General features: G+C 62.3%; 2 protein-coding genes across 2 annotated transcripts; both read right to left on the bottom strand.

The window, feature by feature from the left end:
* Positions 1–664: 664 nt before the first annotated feature.
* On the bottom strand, positions 665–2,142 carry LTA (lymphotoxin alpha). Its single transcript, XM_054046802.1, has 4 exons — positions 1,990–2,142; positions 1,549–1,594; positions 1,337–1,402; positions 665–1,071 (listed from the first exon to the last, which is right to left on the bottom strand). The coding sequence occupies exons 1-4, from the start codon at positions 2,140–2,142 to the stop codon at positions 665–667; spliced, it is 672 nt and encodes a 223-aa protein (XP_053902777.1).
* A 16,479-nt stretch (positions 2,143–18,621) lies between these two features.
* LOC128847803 (TNF receptor-associated factor 2-like) lies at positions 18,622–23,568 on the bottom strand. The gene is made up of 5 exons (XM_054047513.1): positions 22,307–23,568; positions 21,484–21,538; positions 21,219–21,317; positions 20,352–20,429; positions 18,622–20,076 (listed from the first exon to the last, which is right to left on the bottom strand). Exons 1-5 carry the CDS (start codon positions 22,498–22,500, stop codon positions 19,405–19,407), a joined length of 1,098 nt encoding a protein of 365 aa, XP_053903488.1. The 5' UTR covers positions 22,501–23,568; the 3' UTR covers positions 18,622–19,404.
* Between the last annotated feature and the right edge of the window lie 1,014 nt (positions 23,569–24,582).

Genomic DNA, 24,582 nt, shown 5'->3' with positions numbered 1-24,582 from the left:
GAGTCTATTCCCAGAACCCCCCCAAATATCTCTGTGTTTTCACCCAATTAGTGTCACTGTGGCCCCACTTTTGAAGGGGAACAGCTGCAAGAAACAATCCTGAGTCCCCCAAAATCTCACCTACACCCCAAATCTCAGCTCCACCGCTTAATTAAATCAAAAGGGACCCCAATAAAGTTGGGGTGTCTAATCCTGAACCCCTCCAAAAACTCAGCTGCGTCCCCCTTCTACTGGGGGTGGGGTTAATACAGTCACCCCCACATGGCAGAACAGCTTATAAACTAAAATTGAGGGACACCCCGATAATTTAGGTGTACAGTTGACCCCCAAATATTCTGAGGATTCCCCATTAATAGAACTGCTATTAAAATCCCCCCAAATCCTCGTGCACCCAGAGCATTAAATGATGTGTGTGTGTGCAGAAAGTTTGGGGGTACATTAACTGGAACCCCGACAATATTTTGAGGATCCTCTTAAAGCGCATGGCTGTTCTTACACCTCCAACCCCACATTGCAGAACACTGATCCCAGGGGTGCCCCATCAATGAGTGCACACTAATCATTTTGGGGTACAGCAAAGTGAAACCCTCCAAAGACGCCCCCAGCAGCTCTAGCCCACCCTCAGCGCATAAGGGGGACCCCACCCCCAAACCCAGCAGGCGCGTCACAGGGCAAACGCCCCGAACGACAAGGTGCCCTGGCCGGACAGCAGATGCACCTCCCCCTCCGTCTGCGTGGACAGCCGGTCCCCCTCCTGCAGGGCAAACGCTGCCCCCTGGTGGAGGGAGCGGTACCAGGGACCCCCCCCGGAGCAGGCCGTTTTGTGGGCGCTCAGGATGGGGATGTCTCGGGGGTAGGTGTTGGAGAAGAGCAGCACGCGGTGCGCCAGGACCAGGGGCTCGTCCGCCGCAGGGCAGGCGGCCCCCAGGAAGGATGCCTGGAAGTAGACGAAATACATGCCGGAGGCCGGCACCACCAGCGAGTCGTTGGCCAGGCGGAAGCCGCCCCGGGTGAAGGAGGCGTCGACGTCGCTTCGCCAGCGGAGCCGCTCGCCGGAGGGGCCAGGGTGCCCTGCGAGGAGAGGGGAGAGAAAGGTTGGTGAGGGAGGTGGGTTTCAAACCAGCGGCCGAAGGGCTCACCTGCCTGGCGGGTGGATCGGGACGCAAACGGCTGAGAAAAAACAGACATTGACGGGGGAAACGTTGTTTCTACCACTGTTCTAACCGGCACCCGCAGGGCGGCCCGATTCCAGCCTCCGCCAGCAGAGGGCAGCGGAGAGGGGCCCTCTCGGGGCGTAGAGCAGCGGAGGGAGCGTCCCCCAAGTCCAGCGACTCACCTACGAGATGTGCGGCGGGCGTGTGGGTCCGGTCGGCGCGGTGCCCCAGGGCGGTCCAGGGGGCGACTGTTGGGAAAGACAGAGATGAATCATTGCCATGGCCGAGGACAGGCCTGGGGGAGGGGGGCAGAGCCGGACGCCTGGGTTCCCTGGAATGCATTCCAGACAAGAGTCCAGTTTGGGGGTGGCCTGGGGGCGGGGGAGTTACTTACCGGCGTCTTCAGAGCCTCTGACTCCCCGTCCAGCCTCATCTTCCACCTGCAAATGAGGGGGGATACTAGGATGAAGCTCTGTCGGTGCCCTTCACTCCTGACCCCCAGCCCCCTGCCAGACCAGCCCTGCCCCCCCCCCAGCTCTGCTGGTGCCCCTCACTCCCGACCCGCAGCCCCCGCCAGCCCAGCCCCCCCAGCTCTGCCGGTGCCCCTCACTCCCGACCCGCAGCCCCGGCCGGCCCGGCCCCGGCCCCCCCCAGCTCTGCCGGTGCCCCTCACTCCCGACCCGCAGCCCCCTGCCAGACCAGCCCTGCCCCCCACCAGCTCTGCCGGTGCCCCTCACTCCCGACCCGCAGCCCCTGCTAGCCCAGCCCCCCCAGCTCTGCCAGTGCCCCTCACTCCCGACCCGCAGCCCCGGCCGGCCCGGCCCTGCCCCCTCACCTGTCTGTGGGAGTACCCGTAGAGCACCGTGCCCAGCAGCGCCCCCAGCAGGAGAAAGCAGGTGCCGCGAAGCAGATGCCAGCAGAGATCCCTGCGGCTCTGGGGCCCCAGCTGCAGCAGGAGGGGCCCGGCCTGCTCTGACTGGGGCTGCATTGGTGGGGGGCTGAGCTGGGAGCCGGGGGCCGTGGGGAGAGCGGAGCCGGCAGAGCTTGTGGCTGAAGCAAGGCGGCCGGAGGAGCCTGTGATGAGACAGCTGCCTGGCTCGACTCTTTATAGGGGAAGGAGGCCTCAGGCGAGCTGAGGTCACCGGGGGAACCCCGGTGTTCGGGGAACAGGCACGGATGTAACCTCGCAAGAGAGAGACAAACAGAGAGAGAGAGAGAGAGACTGATTCACGTCCTCCAGCCCCAGGCCTCTGACACACAGATGGGGCGGGGTGTGTGTGTGTGTGCCTGGGGAGAGAGAGAGAGAGAGATAGAGGGGGGGGGGGTGTCTGGGGATAGATAGATAGATAGATAGATAGATAGATAGATAGATAGATAGATAGATAAAGGGTGTGTGTGGGGATAGATAGATAGATAGATAGATAGATGGGGTGGTGGCTGGGGATTGATAGATAGAGGGGGTGGCTGGGGATAGATAGATATGTAGATGGAGGGGGGGGCTGGGGATAGATAGATAGATACAGGGGTGGATGTGGATAGATAGATAGATGGGATGGATAGTGGGGATGGATGGATGGAGGGTGTGTGAGGGGATGGATAGATAGAGTGGATGGATGGATGGATGGATGGATGGATGGATGGATGGAGGGGGTGTCGGGATGGATGGATGGATGGAGGCAGTGTCCGGATAGATAGATAGATAGATAGATAGATAGATAGATAGTGGGGCTGGATGGATGGATGGATGGAGGGTGTGTGGGGATGGATGGATGGATGGATGGATGGATGGAGGGGGTGTCGGGATGGATGGATAGATAGATAGATAGTGGGGCTGGATGGATGGATGGATGGAGGGTGTGTGGGGATGGATGGATGGATGGATGGATGGAGGGGGTGTTGGGTTGGATGGATAGATAGATAGTGGGGGTGGATGGATGGATGGATGGATGGATGGATGGATGGAGGGTGTGTGGGGATGGATGGATGGAGGGGGTGTTGGGTTGGATGGATAGATAGATAGATAGTGGGGGTGGATGGATGGATGGAGGGGTTGTGTGGGGATGGATGGAGGGTGTGTGGGGATGGATGGATGGAGGGGGTGTTGGGATGGATGGATAGATAGCTAGTGGGGCTGGCTGGCTGGATGGATGGAGGGTGTGTGGGGATGGATGGATGGATGGATGGAGGCAGTGTCCGGATAGATAGATAGATAGATAGATAGATAGATAGATAGATAGATAGTGGGGCTGGATGGATGGATGGATGGAGGGTGTGTGGGGATGGATGGATGGATGGAGGGGGTGTCGGGATGGATGGATAGATTGATAGATAGTGGGGGTGGCTGGCTGGCTGGCTGGAGGGTGTGTGGGGATGGATGGATGGAGGCGGTGTCCAGATAGATAGATAGATAGATAAATAGATAGATAGTGGGGCTGGATGGATGGATGGATGGATGGAGGGTGTGTGGGGATGGATGGATGGATGGATGGATGGATGGAGGGGGTGTTGGGTTGGATGGATAGATAGATAGTGGGGGTGGATGGATGGATGGATGGATGGATGGATGGATGGAGGGTGTGTGGGGATGGATGGATGGAGGGGGTGTTGGGTTGGATGGATAGATAGAGAGTGGGGGTGGATGGATGGATGGATGGAGGGTGTGTGGGAATGGATGGATGGAGGGGGTGTTGGGTTGGATGGATAGATAGTGTTGTACTTAAAGTACTGCACAGGATCTTTTCAGGGGGAATAAGGCAGAACGCCACATTTATTAGTAATACATGTATTCATTAACACTGTATTATATGCATATAATATATTACACTTACACTCACACACACACACAAACACACTCCGTCTTGTTGTTACCAATTAGTTGCTCCCCTTAACTTCACTGGCCAGGTGAGTTAGATGGGGGAGGGGGTGGAGCCGGGCTTCTGCCGATCCGGATCGATGCTCCCATGTTGACAAGACGAGACCCGGGGTCCTTTGCAAGACACCTCACTTTTATAGCAGCTTCCCTCTTATGCAAATCTATACCAGATTCAAACTCTGTGTCTGTGTCCATTGGTCCTTTGTGCTGCTTTCTTTTGAGTGTTGTCCCAATGCTGCAAAGAGGGTGTTTCCAAAAGAAGGTGCTTGCTTCTAACCCCCGAGGCCGTGGGTATGTCTGCTTGTCTTTAATGAGCCCACTTGACACGTTTTATTGTCCTTGGGTCTGGCTCCCAGCCCCTCTCCAACAGTTGAGGCTGTCTGGAGGTGCTGCCTTCCATGCCTTGCTCATTCACACCTCATTCATTCAACAGGGCAATTGATTAAGAGTGTGGGGGGGGGGGGGAGAGCTCTTGTTCTACTGCTAGCAAAAAGACATTTTTCTTCTATCTTATTCTATCCTTAGGGGCTATAATATTATACCAAGGGCAATGCAAAGTTTCTAAATGAGGCTTTGATACAAAGTTCCATGAAAACAGAGGTCACACGTAGGTAGACCCACCATAAGGTTATATGAAGAGGCACAATGTAAAGACATATGAAAATTATCAGAGATTGATCTACATTGTCCCCCTTTTGACCTCTCAAGAACAATTCTTGAGTGGTCACCATATAAATCTTTTGTATTTGTTGCAAACAAACCAAACAATTATAACCAGGTGAATATAACTAAAACCATTACAATTGACTAAACACCAGATATAACATAAACACAAATGCAAACAATTATAATTATAATAATTGGAAATACAACAAACCATTATTATTACAATAATTGGGTACATTGACAAACAAAATGAGGCCCAAGTTTGATGCTGCAACAGCCATCAAACAATAAAAGTCACTGAGATCAGGACCTTTTTAAGCACACACAACAAATAAGATTTTGTAGGAGTACCACAGTTGTTATGCAAGGTTAAGCTGATTTGGACTTTAACTAACATTCAGTTGCTAAAATGTTGTAGAATTTCCTATTTTTAACAGTTGTTCTCAGAGGTTTCTGGGGACCTGAAAGATGGGGCCATACAATTATGGGTTAAGGTCTTACAGGTTATGGGGGCCCAAGAACTACCCTTCAGGGCTTGGGGAAATAGAACCAGAGTGCATAGAGGAAAGTGTGGAATTAATAATAATACAAGCAAATGTAACTAACAATACAAATGTATTAATAACAAAAATTAACAACAAAATGACTATTAGAGAACCTAACAAAAAATAACCCTGATGCACTGGGGACCAAAGTCTTTTGGACACAAGGGGTGATTGATAAGTTGGATGGAGATGGGGGAAGTAGAGAGAGGAAAAGACATTTGCCCTGTCTAGTGTAGTATCCCCTCTCTCTGGACCCAATGCTAACACAGGACACCACTAGAGACAGACACAGAACATGCAACACACAACACTGAACACAGACTTTGTCATGACACTAGAACCATGGTATTTTATAACTCTTCAGCTGGTACCAGCTCTCCTGATGTTCTGGTTCAGAGCCTGAAAGATAGAAGCTTAGAAACAAATTAGCACAGTGCTCCCACCATGGCAGAACCTGCTTGGTCTATGAATACATGTATTACTAATAAATGTGGCGTTTTGTCTTATTCCCCCTGAAAAGATCCTGTGCAGTACTTTAAGTACAACAATAGATAGTGGGGGTGGATGGATGGATGGATGGATGGATGGATGGATGGAGGGTGTGTGGGGATGGATGGATGGAGGGGGTGTTGGGTTGGATGGATAGATAGCTAGTGGGGGTGGATGGATGGATGGATGGAGGGTGTGTGGGGATGGATGGATGGAGGGGGTGTCGGGATGGATGGATAGATAGATAGATAGTGGGGGTGGATGGATGGATGGATGGATGGAAGGTGTGTGAGGATGGATGGATGGAGGGTGTGTGTGGGGATGGATGGATGGATGGATGGATGGATGGAGGGGGTGTCGGGATGGATGGATAGATAGATAGATAGTGGGGGTGGATGGATGGATGGAGGGGTTGTGTGGGGATGGATGGAGGGTGTGTGTGGGGATGGATAGATAGAGTGAATGGATGGATGGAGGGTGTGTGGGGATGGATGGATGGAGGGGGTGTTGGGATGGATGGATAGATAGATAGATAGTGGGGATGGATGGATGGATGGATGGTGGGTGTGTGGGGATGAATGGATGGATGGATGGATGGAGGGGGTGTCAGGATAGATAGATAGATAGATAGATAGATAGATAGATAGATAGATAGATAGTGGGGGTGGATGGATGGAGGGTGTGTGTGGGGATGGATAGATGGATGGAGGGGGTGTTGGGATTGATGGATAGATAGATAGCTAGTGGGGTGGATGGATGGATGGATGGAGGGGTTGTGTGGGGATGGATGGATGGATGGAGGCGGTGTCTGGATGGATGGATGGATAGATAGATAGATAGTGGGGGTGGATGGATGGATGGAGGGTGTGTGTGGGGATGGATGGATGGATGGATGGATGGATGGATGGAGGGTGTGTGGGATGGATGGAGGGTGTGTGTGGGGATGGATAGATAGAGTGAATGGATGGATGGATGGATGGATGGATGGACGGAGGGTGTGTGGGATGGATGGAGGGTGTGTGTGGGGATGGATAGATAGAGTGAATGGATGGATGGATGGATGGATGGAGAGTGTGTGGGGATGGATGGATGGATGGATGGAGGGGGTGTTGGGATGGATGGATAGATAGATGGAGGGGGTGTGGGGATGGATGGATGGATGGAGGGTGTGTTGGGATGGATGGATAGATAGATAGTGGGGGTGGATGGATGGATGGATGGATGGAGGGGTTGTGTGGGGATGGATGGATGGATGGAGGGGTTGTGTGGGGATGGACGGATAGGTCGATGTGTGTGGGGATAAATCGATTTCTATTCCACGCACTATTACAAGCTCTGGGAGGAGGGTGGGGTGTAGGGGTGAGAGCAGGGGGCTGGGAGCCAGGACTCCTGGGTTCTCTTTCAGCTCTGGGAGGGAAGGGGAGGGGTGACAGGTCAGCTAGGGAGCTGCCTGCCCTCCTGCCCGGGAGAAGCCCTGTTTCCCCTCTCGTTTGGTCCCCCAACCCGCGAGTGTCCAGAAATCGGCAGGCGGCCAGGACAGCCACTGGCCAGGGCCGGGCACCCTGGGCCTGAGACGCGGGTCGCACGGCCCGGCTGGGGAGACACAGCAGCTCCAACTGTGCATTCTTTGGGGCTCAGAACCCCTGTGCTCCCCTTGGGGCATCGGGACCCCCAGTGTCACAAGGGGGCCTAGGCATCATTAAACCCCAGCCGGGGCTGGGTCTCAGGGCTCCCTGTATAACTCGCCCCCGTGGCCCACCCTAGAGCCAGCTGCATCTCAGCACAGGGTGAGGGGTCCCCGGGTCACCAGCCCCCCCATGCCCCGCCCCAGAGCTAGCTGCATCTCAGCACTGGGTGAGGGGTCCCTGGCTAACCAGCCCCCCGCCCCAGAGCCGGCCGGGAGGGGAAGAGGAGGCCGGGGGTCCCTGGATAACCGCCCCCCCGCCCCAGAGCCGGCTGGGAGGGGAAGCGGAGGCCGGGGGTTCCCGGGTAAGCAGCCCCCCACCCCGCCCCAGAGCTGGCCGTGAGGGGAAACGGAGGCCGGGGGTCCCCGGGAACCGGCCCCCCGTCCCGCCCCAGAGCTGGCCGTGAGGGGAAGTGGGGGCTGGGGGTCCCCGGGTAACTGGCCCCCTGCCCCACCCCAGAGCTGGCCGTGAGGGGAAGCGGGGGCCGGGGGTCCCTGGGTACCCAGACCAGATTCTGAATCAAGGTCCCGACCACTCGGCCTTGGCTGGGACCCAGGGTGCGTGTCTGGAGCTGTGTGTGTGTGTAGGGGGGGGTGGACAGCCTGGGGGGGCGGCCGGGGGACAGTCTGGGGCTGTGTGTGTGTGTGTGGGCGGACAGCTGGGGGGGGCAGTCTGGGGCTGTGTGTGTGTGGGGGGCGGGGCGGACAACCGGGGGGGGGCAGTCTGGAGCTGTGTGTGTGTGGGGGGGCAGACAGCCCTGGGGGGGGCAGGCTGGGGGGGGAAACCCAGCCTCCCAGCCCCCTCCCACCCAGTGAGCCCCCGCCCCACTCTACAGGGACCCTCAGGTGAGACCCACAACAGCCCCACCACATACACATCAACTCACACACAATCACGCACCCCCCAGGCACACACACGCAGATGCACAACACATACAGAGAACACACTGGGCCACAGCACAGCACACACCAACACAACACACAACACACACACAAACTCATACACCCACAGAGCACACGCCACACCCTACACACAGACACAACACACACACAGAGAACACACCATGCCCCCACACACCACACCACACGCATACAAACTCCCACACACCCAGCACACACATACACACACAAACCCATGCACACAGAGAGAATACACCACATAACACACAGAGCACACACACAGAGCCAGAACACACACACCCAGAACATACTGCACCACAACACACCACACACAGAGCACACACACTCACACAAACTCATACACACACAGAGCACACACCACCCCACACACAGACAAGACTCACAGAGAGAACACACTGCACCACACCACACACAGAGCACACACCACACCACACAACATGCATACAAACTCATACACACCCAGCACACACACACAGAACAAACCACACAACACACATATACCCATCGGGAACATACACACACACCCCACAGAGAACACCCCCCCACACCCGTTCCCCACACATACCACAGAGAACACACACACACACACCCCTCTAGAGAACACACACAGACCACCCCCCCATGTCCCCAGTGACTCTCAATTTGGGGGGAGGTCCCTGTGGGTGCAGGTGAGGCGGCCGCTCCAGCCCCCCGACCCGCAGCCCCCCCCGACCTCTCTCTCTCTTTCTCCATCTGGGCTCGTTTCCTTCCCTCCTTCCTCTCTTCCCGTAACTCAGCCGGGCCGGGGCCAGGCCGGGACAGATTCTGTGTAACTCCCCCCCCCCGCCGCCCCCGCACCCCCTGAATTCCCCTGGTGCCACCTTTCTTTGAAAGGGAAAGCGGTTGAGGTGAAGAAGGGAAGGAAACAGTCACAGCGAAAGGGGAGTGCGGGCGGTTAATCGGCGGGGGGGGGGGGAGGCGGTTGGATGGGTGCCCATGGCACGAGGAGTCCAGAGGCCACAGCGGGCGGGCAGGATCCCCAACTCTCTGCGGGCAAAGCATGGGGGTGAACCCGGGCAGACCCGTGTGTGCAAGGGGGGGGTTACTGGTGTGCAAACGGGTGGGGGTGAGCTTTAACCGGGTAGGGTTCTGTCGCACTCGTGCAAACCCGGAAAAGCGTGCAAGGTTTGTTCCTGTGCCATGGTGGCTCACACGTGCGAGCACAGGGCAAAGACGTGTGTGCAAAGGGTAAAGCGTGCAAGAGGCTTTCACGTGCCGGGGGGATCACACACATGTGAGCACAGGGCAAAGATGTGTGTGCAAAGGGTAAAGCGTGAGAGTCTTTCACCTGCAATGGTGGCTTGCACATGTGCAAGTGTAATGCAAAAGCACATGTGTGCACAGTTCTGGATAATGCCACAGTGGATTTCTCAAGCCTCGTGCAAGGGTTGAGCCGTGCAAGCTTTACACTGTGACCAGTCCCTCTGCCGGCAACATCGAGCTTCACTTGTGCGTGTGCAGGCCACCCACGTGCAAACACATGGGGCAAAGCGTGCCCAGGCAGGCGGGCCTGCTACAGCCCGTGTGCCTGGCAGTTTCATGAACACGGCTGGGCATTCAGCACCCGCAGCCAGGGTTCTGGGCGTGTGTGAGGGCTGGGAAGGTGCCCGCATGTGGGTGCTTTACAGGAACACGAGGGGCTCTTTGCTGGTGAACACTGGTGAATTTTGGGTGTGCAAAGACAGGTGTGCAGGGCTTGCAAAGGGGACGGGGACTATGTGCTGAAGGGGTCTCTGTCTGGGCCAAAGCATGCGTGCAAAAGGTGAGGTTCACCATGCAAATGGTGCTTCGCCGGCCGTGCGACGTGGGGTCACGTGAAGGGCGTTTCCATCAGTGCAAATGGTGCATTGACACTGGTGCAAAATCAGGTTCCCCCCAGTGTGTATCACATCCCACTCAGCTGGCATGTGTTCAGCACGCACTAAGAACGCAGATTGTCACGGGGCGGAGGGCGGGGGACAGCCCCCCCCCAACTCACCTCCTGCAATCACAGCCACCATCGGCTTCCCCCTTTTCCCGTCCCTTCCCCCTCTGAGGTTCGCCCACCGCGCCAGAGAACCAGTCCCCGTCAGACTACTCCAAGCACAGCTCCCTCAGCTCCCCCGAGCATCTTATGCAAGACCGTCTCCCACCCACCAAACCCGCATCCTGTCCCTCTCCGAAAATCAGCAGCCTGCCGCACGGCACCCAACCAGCCCCCTCCAACTGATGCCCTCAGCCGGTGGCTTTTCTCGGGAACCCGCTCGGGCAGTGCTGACCCTGTTGTTGTTCCCCTCAACCCCCCTGCCGTCTCGGCCCCCCACAAGATGGGAATCGCTGTAGGTTACGTGACTTACGGGAACCCACCACAAGCTGCACTTGGCCTGCGCAGAGCTGACCCCAGATGGGCACCGGAGATAGGGCAGTTTGCAGAGCTCGGTCCAAGGAGCGGATGGGGGTCCAACCACATCCGCCGGACGAGCCGAAGGCGACCTAGAGGAGAGGAAGTGATTGCAAACCACACCTGACCTGGATAGCGCCAACCTCAACTGGTCCCCGACCATCTGTCAACAGGAGAACAGGGCTTGCGAAATCGCCCCAGGCGCCCTCATTTGAAGGACGGGGAGAGCAAGTCAGAGACGTTCGGCCGCTGCCCCGTGACCGCAATTCAGGCTGGGAAACCGGAGACGGCTCCGAGGAGAGCCGGGAGAACGATCACAGGCTTGGAAAACAGAAGCTCCGTCCAGCTGAACAAAGCGACCGATAAGGGGGTGACGTGATCCCAGCGTAGAAGTGCCCACGCGGGGAGCAGCTACGTGATCACGGTCGAGCAGCCAAAGCGCCAGCCATTGGCTGGAAGTCGCCACTAGACAAGTTCAGCTGTCGGTTTCTAACGGAGAGGGGGAATGAACAATTCCCCGAGGGCCGCGGTGCAGTCTCCATCCTAACTCAAGCCGGGCTGGTTTCCTCAAAGTTCTGCTCTCGCTTGAGTAGGCCTGAATTCAGGGACGTCCTAGGGCCTGCGTTATTCAGGAGGTCAGACCCGACGGTCCTGTCCGGGCCTAGAGTCTATGAATTCTTATTTGCAGGAGCGCCAGGAGCGCCGATCCCAGACTAGGCTGCAGCGTAGCCGTCAAAACAAAGGCCCGTTTGTTAGCGGTAGAAAAGAAAGTCTCTGCTGTTCCCGCACGTGGAAGAAATAGGAGACGTTTAATCCCAGGTTTGGTTGGGATCTAGTGTTCGGAAGTTGTTTCAGATCAAAGCAGGACTGGCAATGCCCCATCCCATGGTCTCCGGGGCGGGGGGTGATGGGATAAGTCTATGTAGCTTATGGAAAGCCACCAGACACCTAAGTAAGGTCCAGCGAGCTCCACTCCAGAGATCACATCTGTGTAACTCACCTTGAAAGCAACCTGGGCCCGGACCGCCCTGCTTTGGAAATGTTCACCCCAGACAGGAGATGTGGGGAGCTCAGATGTTTGTACCCTTGGGGGACCCACCACAAACCCAACCTAGCCCTAGGCGGCTCTGCTCCAGAGGGGACCCCAGAGACCAGTCAGACAAGGTGGTTTGGTCCACGTAGCTTCAGGGAACCCGCCACAAAAGTGAGCTAGATCCAACCAAGGGGCAAGTCACGGAGCAGGGTTAGGCGTGACCTCTGGGGAGAGGGGAAGGGTCATGATCTCCTGGCAGATCTGGACCAACTACTGTTTCACCTGCTGTTCTAATCGGCAGCCGCAGCCGGTAGGAATCAGGCCGGAAGAGGCCTCTCCTAGGGGACCCCTGGCTGCGAGCTGCTGTGGGAAGAGGACTCAGCAGGGTGGAGGATGGGAGGGTTGGTGACGTCTGCTGGCACGGAGAGATCTTGGCTCATCAGGGAGTCTATTGGGTGAGGTAACCGGTTGCATAACCTGCGGCATCTCTTCCAAAACCAGCGGGGATATTTTTGGCTCTGGGATGCAGTGGGGTCACTTCTGCTTCCGGCTCCGGGGGCTGAGAGGTGCAAGAGAAAAATCTCCGACCGATGAGAGGGGTGGAAACAAATGTATCATGGAATTTACATCCTGACACGCAGCCCCCAGCTCTGCTGGTGCCCCTCACTCCCGACCCACAGCCCCTGCCAGCCCAGCCCTGGGCCCCCCCAGCTCTGCCGGTGTCCCTCACTCCCGACCCACAGCCCCTGCTAGCCCAGCCCTGCCCCCCCAGCTCTGCCGGTGTCCCTCACTCCCGACCCACAGCCCCTGCTAGCCCAGCTCTGCCCCCCCAGCTCTGCCGGTGCCCCTCACTCCCGACCCACAGCCCCTGCTAGCCCAGCCCTGGGCCCCCCCAGCTCTGCCGGTGCCCCTCACTCCCGACCCACAGCCCCTGCCAGCCCAGCCCTGGGCCCCCCCCAGCCCTGCCGGTGCCCCTCACTCCCGACCCGCAGCCCCCGCCACCCCAGCCCTGCCCCCCCAGCTCTGCCGGTGCCCCTCACTCCCGACCCGCAGCCCCTGCCAGCCCAGCCCTGCCCCCCAGCTCTGCCGGTGCCCCTCACTCCCGACCCACAGCCCCTGCTAGCCCGGGGCTCCCCACCCCCAGGCCAGTGCAGGAACGGTTGCAGCCGTTGGCAGGGGTGACTCACAGGCCGGGCTGGAGGGAAGGCGGGAAAGCCCTCGCTGAGGATGCGGTTTGGGGTGAAAGGAACCAGGCCCCAAGTGGGGACAGAAATAGAGGCAGACGTTTCACTTCGTGTCTATGCAAAGCAGGCCACCCTCAGGGGACAGCTCAGAGGAGAATCTCCTGCTTTCAGATCCCCCATCTCTGACCTCCCCCTGGTCAGACCCTGGGCCCATCTCCCCTGGTCTCCCGCCTGCTCCCTCCCACCCCGGGTCAGACCCTGGGCCCATCTACCCTGGTCTCCAGCCTCCTCCCTCCCACCCCGGGTCAGACCCTGGGCCCATCTCCCCTGGTATCCCGCCTCCTCCCTCCCACCCCGGGTCAGACCCTGGGCCCATCTCCCCTGGTCTCCCGCCTCCTCCCTCCCACCCCGGGTCAGACCCTGGGCCCATCTCCCCTGGTCTCCCGCCTCCTCCCTCCCACCCCGGGTCAGACCCTGGGCCCATCTCCCCTGGTCTCCCGCCTCCTCCCTCCCACCCCGGGTCAGACCCTGGGCCCATCTACCCTGGTATCCCGCCTGCTCCCTCCCACCCCGGGTCAGACCCTGGGCCCATCTACCCTGGTATCCAGCCTCCTCCCTCCCACCCCAGGTCAGACCCTGGGCCCATCTACCCTGGTCTCCCGCCTGCTCCCTCCTACCCCGGGTGAGACCCTGGGCCCATCTACCCTGGTATCCCGCCTCCTCCCTCCCACCCCGGGTCAGACCCTGTGCCCATCTACCCTGGTCTCCAGCCTCCTCCCTCCCACCCCGGGTCAGACCCTGCGCCCATCTACCCTGGTATCCAGCCTCCACCCTCCCACCCCGGGTCAGACCCTGGGCCCTCCCTCCCACCCCGGGTCAGACCCTGGGCCCATCTACCCTGGTATCCAGCCTCCTCCCTCCCACCCCGGGTCAGACCCTGGGCCCATCTCCCCTGGTCTCCTGCCTCCTCCCTCCCACCCCGGGTCAGACCCTGGGCCCATCTCCCCTGGTATCCCGCCTGCTCCCTCCCACCCCGGGTCAGACCCTGGGCCCATCTACCCTGGTATCCCGCCTCCTCCCTCCCACCCAGGGTCAGACCCTGGGCCCATCTACCCTGGTCTCCCGCCTCCTCCCTCCCACCCCGGGTCAGACCGTGGGCCCATCTACCCTGGTCTCCCGCCTTCTCCCTCCCACCCCGGGTCAGACCCTGGGCCCATCTACCCTGGTATCCAGCCTCCTCCCTCCCACCCCGGGTCAGACCCTGGGCCCATCTCCCCTGGTCTCCCGCCTCCTCCCTCCCACCCCGGGTCAGACCCTGGGCCCATCTCCCCTGGTATCCCGCCTGCCCCCTCACACCCCAGGTCAGACCCTGGGCCCATCTACCCTGGTATCCTGCCTCCTCCCTCCCACCCCGGGTCAGACCCTGGGCCCATCTACCCTGGTATCCCGCCTCCTCCCTCCCACCCCGGGTCAGACCCTGGGCCCATCTACCCTGGTCTCCCGCCTCCTCCCTCCCACCCCGGGTCAGACCCTGGGCCCATCTACCCTGGTATCCTGCCTGCTCCCTCCTACACCAGGTGAGACCCTGGGCCCATCTACCCTGGTATCCCGCCTCCTCCCTCCCACCCCGGGTCAGACCCTGGGCCCATCTACCCTGGTATCCAGCCTCCACCCTCCCACCCCGGGTCAGACCCTGGGCCCATCTACCCTGGTCTCCCGCCTCCTCCCTCCCAGCCCGGGTCAGACCCTGGGCCCATCTACCCTGGTATCCCGCCTCCTCCCTCCCACCCCGGGTCAGACCCTGGGCCCATCTACCCTGGTCTCCCGCCTCCTCCCTCCCACCCCGGGTCAGACCCTGAGCCCATCTACCCTGGTATCCCGCCTGCTCCCTCCTACTCCGGGACAGACCCTGCGCCCACCTCCCCTGGTCTCCCGCCTCCTCCCTCCCACCCCGGGTCAGACCCTGCGCCCATCTCCCCTGGTCTCCTGCCTCCTCCCTCCCACCCCGGGTCAGACCCTGGACCCATCTACCCTGGTCTCCAGCCTCCTCCCTCCCACCCCGGGTCAGACCCTGGGCCCATCTACCCTGGTCTCCCGCCTCCTCCCTCCCACCCCGGGTCAGACCCTGCGCCCATCTACCCTGGTATCCCGCCTGCTCCCTCCTACTCCGGGTCAGACCCTGCGCCCATCTCCCCCGGTCTCCCGCCTCCTCCCTCCCACCCCGGGTCAGACCCTGGGCCCATCTCCCCTAGCATCCCGCCTCCTCCCTCCCACCCCGGGTCAGACCCTGGGCCCATCTCCCCTGGTATCCCGCCTCCTCCCTCCCACCCCGGGTCAGACCCTGCGCCCATCTACCCTGGTATCCCGCCTCCTCCCTCCCACCCCGGGTCAGACCCTGGGCCCATCTCCCCTGGTCTCCTGCCTCCTCCCTCCCACCCCGGGTCAGACCCTGGGCCCATCTACCCTGGTCTCCTGCCTCCTCCCTCCCACCCCGGGTCAGACCCTGGGCCCATCTACCCTGGTCTCCCGCCTCCTCCCTCCCACCCCGGGTCAGACCCTGGGCCCATCTACCCTGGTATCCCGCCTGCTCCCTCCTACTCCGGGTCAGACCCTGCGCCCATCTCCCCTGGTCTCCCGCCTCCTCCCTCCCACCCCGGGTCAGACCCTGGGCCCATCTACCCTGGTATCCCGCCTCTTCCCTCCCACCCCGGGTCAGACCCTGGGCCCATCTCCCCTGGTATCCCGCCTCCTCCCTCCCACCGCGGGTCAGACCCTGGGCCCATCTCCCCTGGTATCCCGCCTCCTCCCTCCCACCCCGGGTCAGACCCTGGGCCCATCTACCCTGGTATCCTGCCTCCTCCCTCCCACCCCGGGTCAGACCCTTGGCCCATCTACCCTGGTATCCTGCCTCCTCCCTCCCACCCCGGGTCAGACCCTGGGCCCATCTACCCTGGTATCCTGCCTCCTCCCTCCCACCCCGGGTCAGACCCTTGGCCCATCTACCCTGGTATCCTGCCTCCTCCCTCCCACCCCGGGTCAGACCCTGGGCCCATCTACCCTGGTCTCCCGCCTCCTCCCTCCCAGCCCGGGTCAGACCCTGGGCCCATCTACCCTGGTCTCCCGCCTCCTCCCTCCCACCCCGGGTCAGACCCTGCGCCCATCTCCCCTGGTCTCCCGCCTCCTCCCTCCCACCCCGGCTCAGACCCTGGGCCCATCTCCCCTGGTCTCCCGCCTCCTCCCTCCCACCCCGGGTCAGACCCTGCGCCCATCTCCCCTGGTCTCCCGCCTGCTCCCTCCCACCCCGGGTCAGACCCTGCGCCCATCTCCCCTGGTCTCCCGCCTCCTCCCTCCCACCCTGGGTCAGACCCTGGGCCCATCTCCCCTGGTCTCCCGCCTCCTCTCTCCCACCCCGGGTCAGACCCTGGGCCCATCTACCCTGGCATCCAGCCTCCTCCCTCCCACCCCGGGTCAGACCCTGGGCCCATCTCCCCTGGTCTCCCGCCTCCTCCCTCCCACCCCGGGTCAGACCCTGCGCCCATCTCCCCTGGCATCCCGCCTCCTCCCTCCCACCCCGGGTCAGACCCTGGGCCCATCTACCCTGGTATCCAGCCTCCACCCTCCCACCCCGGGTCAGACCCTGGGCCCATCTCCCCTGGTCTCCCGCCTCCTCCCTCCCACCCCGGGTCAGACCCTGGGCCCATCTCCCCTGGTCTCCCGCCTCCTCTCTCCCACCCCGGGTCAGACCCTGGGCCCATCTACCCTGGTCTCCCGCCTCCTCCCTCCCACCCCGGGTCAGACCCTGGGGCCATCTACCCTGGTCTCCCGCCTCCTCCCTGCCACCCAGAGTCAGACCCTGGGCCCATCTACCCTGGTATCCAGCCTCCTCCCTCCCACCCCGGGTCAGACCCTGCGCCCATCTCCCCTGGTATCCAGCCTCTACCCTCCCACCCCGGGTCAGACCCTGGGCTCATCTCCCCTGGTCTCCCGCCTCCTCCCTCCCACCCCGGGTCAGACCCTGCGCCCATCTCCCCTGGTCTCCCGCCTCCTCCTCCCACCCCGGGTCAGACCTTGCGCCCATCTCCCCTGGTCTCCCGCCTCCTCCCTCCCACCCCGGGTCAGACCCTGGGCCCATCTCCCCTGGTCTCCCGCCTCCTCTCTCCCACCCCGGGTCAGACCCTGGGCCCATCTACCCTGGCATCCAGCCTCCTCCCTCCCACCCCGGGTCAGACCCTGGGCCCATCTACCCTGGTCTCCCGCCTCCTCCCTCCCACCCCGGGTCAGACCCTGGGCCCATCTCCCCTGGTATCCCGCCTCCTCCCTCCCACCCCGGGTCAGACCCTGGGCCCATCTACCCTGGTCTCCCGCCTCCCCCCTCCCACCCCGGGTCAGACCCTGGGCCCATCTACCCTGGTCTCCCGCCTCCTCCCTCCCACCCCGGGTCAGACCCTGGGCCCATCTACCCTGGTATCCCGCCTCCTCCCTCCCACCCCGGGTCAGACCCTGCGCCCATCTCCCCTGGTCTCCTGCCTCCTCCCTCCCACCCCGGGTCAGACCCTGGGCCCATCTACCCTGGTATCCCGCCTCCTCCCTCCCACCGCGGGTCAGACCCTGGGCCCATCTCCCCTGGTATCCAGCCTCCTCCCTCCCACCCCGGGTCAGACCCTGGGCCCATCTACCCTGGTCTCCTGCCTCCTCCCTCCCACCCCGGGTCAGACCCTGGGCCCATCTACCCTGGTCTCCCGCCTCCTCCCTCCCACCCCGGGTCAGACCCTGCGCCCATCTCCCCTGGTCTCCCGCCTCCTCCCTCCCACCCCGGGTCAGACCCTGCGCCCATCTCCCCTGGCATCCCGCCTCCCGCAGTGAAAAGCGGAGGTTGATCAATGTTAATTGGTGGCTGGAAATGTTGGTCTCTGCCGCCGCCCCGTGGCCATTGCGCAGAACTGCAACTTACACCCGCCGCATGCGCGTTCGGAGCCCGGGCAGGAACGTGTCTCCCCCACCCCCCCCAGCCCCATTGCCCCAGGGCGGCGCTAGGGGTCGCTGTGTGCGTGGAGCCGGGGGGAGGGGCGCTGGGCTGTGGAGGGTGGGGCAGGGGGCGGTGGGGGTCAACGGGGGGAGCCCAGCAGCGGGCGCTGAACTGTGGGGGGAAGGGCGCAGCAGGGGGGAGCGGGGAGCACTGGGCTGTGGGGGGCAGGGGCAGCGGGGGGAGCCCAGCAGGGGGCGCTGGACTGTGGGGAGCGGGGGGGGGCAGCAGAGGGGAGCAGGGGGCACTGGGCTGTGGGGGGCAGGGGGTGGCGGGGGGCAGCGGGGGGCAGCGGGGGGAGCCCAGCAGGGGCGCTTGGCTGTGGGGGGGCAACAGGGGGGAGCGGGGGGCACTGGGCTATGGGGGGCAGAGTCCAGGGCAGGGGGCAGCTGGGGGATAGAGGGGGGAGCCCAGCAGGGGGCGCTGGGCTGTGGGGGCAGGGGCCAGGGCAGGGGGCAGCGGGGGGAGCTCAGCAGGGGCGCTGGGCTGTGGGGGGGCAGCAGGGGGGAACGGGGGGCACTGGGCTGTGGGGGGCAGGGGGCAGCTGGGGGAGCCCAGCAGGGGGCGCTGTGCCCAGGCCAGCCGGTTGCCTCGCTGGGCGCTGTGACAAGGACAGTAACACGAGTGGGGCACAAAGATTTTTATTACAATATCACGCAATAAATAAACCAAACGCTGACGATAAATACGGGGTGAGGGAGCTGGATGTGTCCTAGGCCAGTGACTGTGCACAGGGGCCGGATTAATTGTGCTTCACACGCACACACACAGACACGCACACGCACACGCACACACAGACTCCTCCTTCCCCCGGGGGAACGACTCGGCCCAGCGCACCAGCAGCCGGCCAATAAATACATAAATAGATAAATAGACAATTCATTGCTTAGAGAGACCCGCGAACGCCGCCGTCCTGTGTGCAGCTCGGGTCGTTATTAACGGTCATCAATTATCATCAGCCAGAGAAGCAAGACAACCCAGTGGCCGGGAAATTAGTCTCCCATCCGCCTGCACAAATCAGCCAGACCCCGCTGAGCATTGGGGTCTGGCTCAAACAGCCCAGAGCCTGCTCAACTCAACCCCCACGTCTCCCTCCCCTCCAAGCCCCCAAACAGCCCAGTCCCTGCTGAGCATGGGGGTCTCAGGTCTCCCATCTGTTCTCAGAACCGCCCCCCCCCTGCTTAGCTTTAAAAGCCCAACTGTGTATTGTTCTAAGCCACAAGGGTAACTTCCACTACATTCACCTCTGGCAGCTGGAAGATTTCCGAGCCGCTAACGCGCAAGGAAAGTCTTTGGCGGGAGAGCTGGAGGGTGGTAGGGGGCAGCATTGGGGGTCAGAGCTTTAGGGGGGCTGAGGGAGGAATAGGAAGAGTCAGGAGGCTATGGGGGCAGAGGAACCCCCCACCCCCAAAGCTCACACCTCCATCCCGGACGTGTCCACCACCACCTTGACATAGAGGGTGTCATCTTTGAGGTAGTTTTGGAGCTGTCCATGGGGGGCAAAGAGGGGGCTCCCGCTAGCCACGTTGAGCTGGCCCCGGGGCTGCTGGAAGGACGTGCTGCAGGGGTCAGGGGCGAACGTCTCCCTCAGGGCCGGCCTCTGCCGCCAGGGATCCAGGAGGTAGAAGGTGACCTTGCAGAGGAAAGGCCAAGGCAGGAGATCATCGTAGGGCCCCTTGGCCAAGGCCATGAACAGCGAGAGGTGGGTCCCCTGGCCGGCCCCATCCCCGTACGGGTAGAGCCGGAGGCAGAGCCGGTAGCCGAAGGGGTGGGTGGTGAAGACCGAGGAATACATGGACGCTCTCCTCCCGGCCTTGGCGTCCCCTAGCAGCTTGGAGAACCCTTGGAGCTTCCAAACCAGGGTCCCGTCGGTGCTGGCCAGCTCCGGGGACGTCGCCACAGCCCCCCGAGCCCCATGGGAGCAGCCGGACGGCTCCGCGGAGATCCCCGGGGACGGCTGGTCCTGGAGGCACCGACGTCGCAGAGCTTCCATGGCGCCAGCCTGGCTCTGCAGCTCCCGGCGCAAGGACGTCACCATAACCTCCAACTGCTGTATCCGCCGCTGGAGCTCCGGGGACGGGGCGTCCTGGGGGAGGAAGGGAGAGGGGTCAGCTCCCATCTGGCTCCCGCCCTGCACATCTGGCTGGGCTCCCCTGCCCCCTGCACATCTGGCTGCAAACTGCTTCCCCCCAGCCTGCCCATCTGGCTACCCCCAAAACATCTGGCCACAAGCTTCCACCTCCCCTTCCCCATCTGCCCCCCCCCACGTAAACATCAGCCTACATGATCCTCCCCTCTCCACATCTGGCTACCAGGCCTCCTCCTTCCCCCTGCACATCTGGTGGCTGCCTTGTGACTCACCATCGCGTGGGGCTCCGGGTCCTTTGGAGCTGACTTCTCCTCCGGGCCGGGAATCGCCGCTGGGGGGCAGAGGTGTTCCTGCAGCAGGGGAGAGGAGGGGTTAGAGGATGGGGGGTGCCGGGAGGGGGCAGCAGGGCAGGATGAGGCTGGCCCGGGGGAGGGGGGTAGAAGGGGCAAATTGGGGGGGTTAAGGGGACTCCAGCGAGGGCCGTGAGGGTCAGAGGGGATGGAGTCTGGAGGGGGCAGCAGTGGGGGGTGCCATGGGAAGGGGGAGAGTCTAGGGGGTTTAGAGGGGTTAGTGATGGGAGATGGGGCGGAGTGAGGCTAAAAAGGGGAACTGGCCCTTTAAGAGCTCCAGCCTGCCATTCCCAGGGACGGCCACCAGGGGGCGGCCCTGCACCATCAATCCAGCCCCAGAGCAGACATGGGACTGGCTGGCTCAGGGGGTGGGGAATGGGGCAGAGGCCTGTCCCCTCTAGGGGGCGCCGGCTCCCACCCGGCCCCAGGGCAGGGACTGGCTGGCTCAGGGGGTCGGGGAATGGGGCAGGGGCCTGTCCCCTCTAGGGGGCGCCGGCTCCCACCCGGCCCCAGGGCAGGGACTGGCTGGCTCAGGGGGGCGGGGAATGGGGCAGGGGCCTGTCCCCTCTAGGGGGCGCCGGCTCCCACCCGGCCCCAGGGCAGGGACTGGCTGGCTCGGGGGGCGGGGAATGGGGCAGGGCCTGTCCCCTCTAGGGGGCGCCGGCTCCCATCTGCCCCAGGGCAGGGACTGGCTGCCTCTGGGGGCGGGGAATGGGGCAGGGGCCTGTCCCCTCTGGGGTGCGCAGGCCCCGATCTGGTCCGGGGAGTGTCTGTGTCCCGGGTTCTTACCAGGTAGGACGCCAGGGTCCCCGTCCAGCTGCAGCTGGCTCTGGGGCAGGTCACGGCCGTGCTGAGAGCGTCTTTCTCGGCGGCTCGGTCCTTGTAAAACTGAGGATGGAGAGAACGGAGAAATAAATGAGTGAATCCACGGCGCTGCCGGTGCCCCTCACACCTGACCCGCAGCCCCCGCCAGCTCAGCCCTGCCCCCGCCCAGCTCTGCCGGTGCCCCTCACTCTCAACCCGCAGCCCCCAGCATTTTCCGGGTGACACTCACCTGGTTGGGGCTCAGTCTCTTGTTACAAATGCAGCAGGTCACCTTGTCTGTGTCCCTGTAAAGAGACAAATCCCGTCATCAGAGTTCAGCGCAGCCCCACCCCACACGCCCACCCCACACGCTGCCACACGGGGCACGGCTGCTTACATACATGTCAGAGACAGACCCTCTCCTGGTGCCCCTCACTCCCGACCCGCAGCCCCTGCCAGCCCAGCCCTGCCCCCCCAGCTCTGCCGGTGCCCCTCACTCCCAACCCGCAGCCCCTGCCAGCCCGGCCCTGCCCCCCCAGCTCTGCCGGTGCCCCTCACTCCCGACCCGCAGCCCCTGCCAGCCCGGCCCTGCCCCCCAGCTCTGCCGGTGCCCCTCACTCCCGACCCGCAGCCCCCGCCAGCCCAGCCCTGCCCCCCCAGCTCTGCCGGTGCCCCTCACTCCCGACCCGCAGCCCCTGCCAGCCCAGCCCTGCCCCCCCAGCTCTGCCGGTGCCCCTCACTCCCGACCCGCAGCCCCTGCCAGCCCAGCCCTGCCCCCCCAGCTCTGCCGGTACCCCTCACTCCCGACCCGCAGCCCCCGCCAGCCCGGCCCTGCCCCCCCAGCTCTGCCGGTGCCCCTCACTCCCGACCCGCAGCCCCCGCCAGCCCAGCCCTGCCCCCCCCAGCTCTGCCGGTGCCCCTCACTCCCGACCCGCAGCCCCCGCCAGCCCAGCCCTGCCCCCCCAGCTCTGCCGGTACCCCTCACTCCCGACCCGCAGCCCCCGCCAGCCCGGCCCTGCCCCCCCAGCTCTGCCGGTGCCCCTCACTCCCGACCCACAGCCCCTGGCACTCACCCCAGCAGTCGCTGCACGCAGGCGGCACAGTACCGATGGCCACACTCTGTCTGCTGGGGCCGGATGAGCAGGAAGCCACAGGCCGAGCAGAGCAAGCCGGAGCCCCGGGCCGGATCCACTGGCTTGAGGCCTGCCCCGAACTTCACCATGGTGCCCCCTGGGCCGTGCGGCTGGGCGCTGGGGCTGGGAGACATCTGCTCGGGGCGGGACGGGTTCTGGGTTTATATGGCACCGGCCTCGGGGCTGGGGCGGGAATTCCTGCCCGTGAGTCACCCTGTCCCAGCCCAGCTGTGATGCGAGAACGACGCCAGAGCCTTCCTCTTGGGTCATCCTGACGGGGAATGAGGGGTGTGACGGGGGTGTGTGCCGGAGAGCCGGGGTGGGGGGAGAGAAAGAAAACAACAACATCAGAGGAAAGAACGAATAAAAGGAATGGGAAAAGGAAAGAAAATGGACAGAAGAAAGAAAGCAAAAGGGAAATTCAAGGATAGAAAGAAAACCATGATACAAATGGAGGAAAGAAAGAAAAAATGGATAGAAAAAAGGAAAGAAAAAATGGATAAAAATAGAAATAACGTGGGTGCAAAAGCAAAGGGGATAGCAAAAAGGATAGCAAGAAAGACACGAGTTAAGGAACAAGGGGAGGAAAGAGCAAATGAATGAGGGAATGACAGGATGGGAGAAGAAAGGAAAGTCACAAAGAGTGAATGAAGGAATAACCGAACGAGCGGGGGCACAGATGAGGGAACGAAGGGCTGAATGAAAAAAGAAAGAGGGAGGGAAAAAGGCGGGAAAGAAAAAAGGAGCCGGAGGATGAAGGCGGGAAAGGAAAGGAAGGAAGGAGTCAGTGAAAAAAGAAAAGAACGCGCGAATGCGTGAAGGAAAGCAATCGGATGAAGAAAACCGAACGAGGAACTGACGAAGGATGAACAGACGAGGAAGGAGACAGAACGAGGCAATGGAGGAGAGACCGACGGGAACGTGGACGCCAGACGGCACAGGGATGGACGACCGAGGAAGGGTGGCGGGAAGAGAGAACTGCAGAAAGGACACGGGCAGGGTCGTCCGGTGCCAGCCGGGCAGGGCTGGGAGCTGGGTCGAGCCCGGGAACAACCCGCCACGTCAGGCCACTCCCCAGAGACACTCGCACAGGGACAGTGTCCGTGTGGGGTCCTGAGGGGATGGGGGCTTGGTGCCCCTCACTCCCGACCTGCAGCCCCTGCGAGCCCAGCTCTGGGCTCCCCCCAGCTCATTGGGGGACATTTTCCCAGAGACACTCTGTCACGGAGTATTGGGGGACTCAGGGCCCTGCACCCCCGGCTCCCTGCGATTCACCATGACTCTCAGCCAGCCAGTAAAGCAGAAGGTTTATTTGGATGACAGGAATACAGTCCAAGACAGGTCTTGCAGGCACAGACAACAGGGCCCCCCTCAGTTAGATCCAGCTTGGGGTCCCAGGGCATGCCAGCCCACCCCCCTTTGGGGGGGTCAGAGCCATCTCTGCCTCCCAGCCATCTCTCCAGCCTGCTTCCAGCACTCTGCTCTCAGCGACCCCTCCCACAGCCTTTGTTCAGTTTCCCGGGCTAAGGAGTCACCTGACCTCCAACCCCCTCCTGGGTTCTCATGTTACAAGCTCAGGTATGCGCCCTCGGGGAGACTCCCATCCTCCGATGCAGACCATCCTAGTCACACTCCCCTGTCAGCATTCACACACCCCAGCAAGACCAGTCCCAGTTCGTCACACGCTCATGGCCTCCCCTCCCCCTGGCCTCAGGCCTGTGCCTGTTCCTGGACGCGGGGAGCCTGCGTCAGTGCCCAGGCGCCTGCATCATCCCCAGCCGGGCGGCGATTCGGGGCCATTACACAAGACATTCACTTCCCCCCACAGCTTCCGAGGTCACACGAGGGAGGAAACCGCAGGACCCGGCCTGCCCCCTCCCCCAGCTCTGCCGGTGCCCCTCACTCCCGACCCGCAGCCCCTGCCAGCCCAGCCCTGCCCCCCCCCCCCAGCTCTGCCGGTGCCCCTCACTCCCGACCCGCAGCCCCTGCTAGCCCAGCCCTGCCCCCCCCATCTCTGCCGGTGCCCCTCACTCCCGACCCGCAGCCCCTGCCAGCCCAGCCCTGACCCCCCCCCAGCTCTGCCGGTGCCCCTCACTCCCAACCCACAGCCCCTGCCAGCCCAGCCCTGCCCCCCCCCAGCTCTGCCGGTGCCCCTCACTCCCGACCCGCAGCCCCTGCCAGCCCAGCCCTGCCCCCCCCCAGCTCTGCCGGTGCCC

This window comes from Malaclemys terrapin, chromosome 13 (assembly GCF_027887155.1).
Source record: "Malaclemys terrapin pileata isolate rMalTer1 chromosome 13, rMalTer1.hap1, whole genome shotgun sequence".
NCBI classification, from domain to species: domain Eukaryota; kingdom Metazoa; phylum Chordata; order Testudines; family Emydidae; genus Malaclemys; species Malaclemys terrapin.
Note: the sequence above shows the minus strand (reverse complement) of the source record. Positions and strands in the feature narration are given on the sequence as shown.

What these genes read in the sequence shown, in the direction of transcription:
- LTA (XM_054046802.1), bottom strand. Translation starts at nt 2,142, where the DNA reads ATGCAGCCCCAGTCAGAGCAGGCCGGGCCCCTCCTGCTGCAGCTGGGG. An exon ending in ACGGGTACTCCCACAGACAG is followed by an intron (nt 1,595 to 1,989) that starts GTGAGGGGGCAG and finishes CCTCATTTGCAG; the next exon opens with GTGGAAGATGAGGCTGGACG. An exon ending in CAGAGGCTCTGAAGACGCCG is followed by an intron (nt 1,403 to 1,548) that starts GTAAGTAACTCC and finishes CTTTCCCAACAG; the next exon opens with TCGCCCCCTGGACCGCCCTG.
- LOC128847803 (XM_054047513.1), bottom strand. Translation starts at nt 22,500, where the DNA reads ATGTCTCCCAGCCCCAGCGCCCAGCCGCACGGCCCAGGGGGCACCATG. An exon ending in TGCGTGCAGCGACTGCTGGG is followed by an intron (nt 21,539 to 22,306) that starts GTGAGTGCCAGG and finishes GTCTCTTTACAG; the next exon opens with GGACACAGACAAGGTGACCT. An exon ending in GGACCCTGGCGTCCTACCTG is followed by an intron (nt 20,430 to 21,218) that starts GTAAGAACCCGG and finishes CCCCTGCTGCAG; the next exon opens with GAACACCTCTGCCCCCCAGC.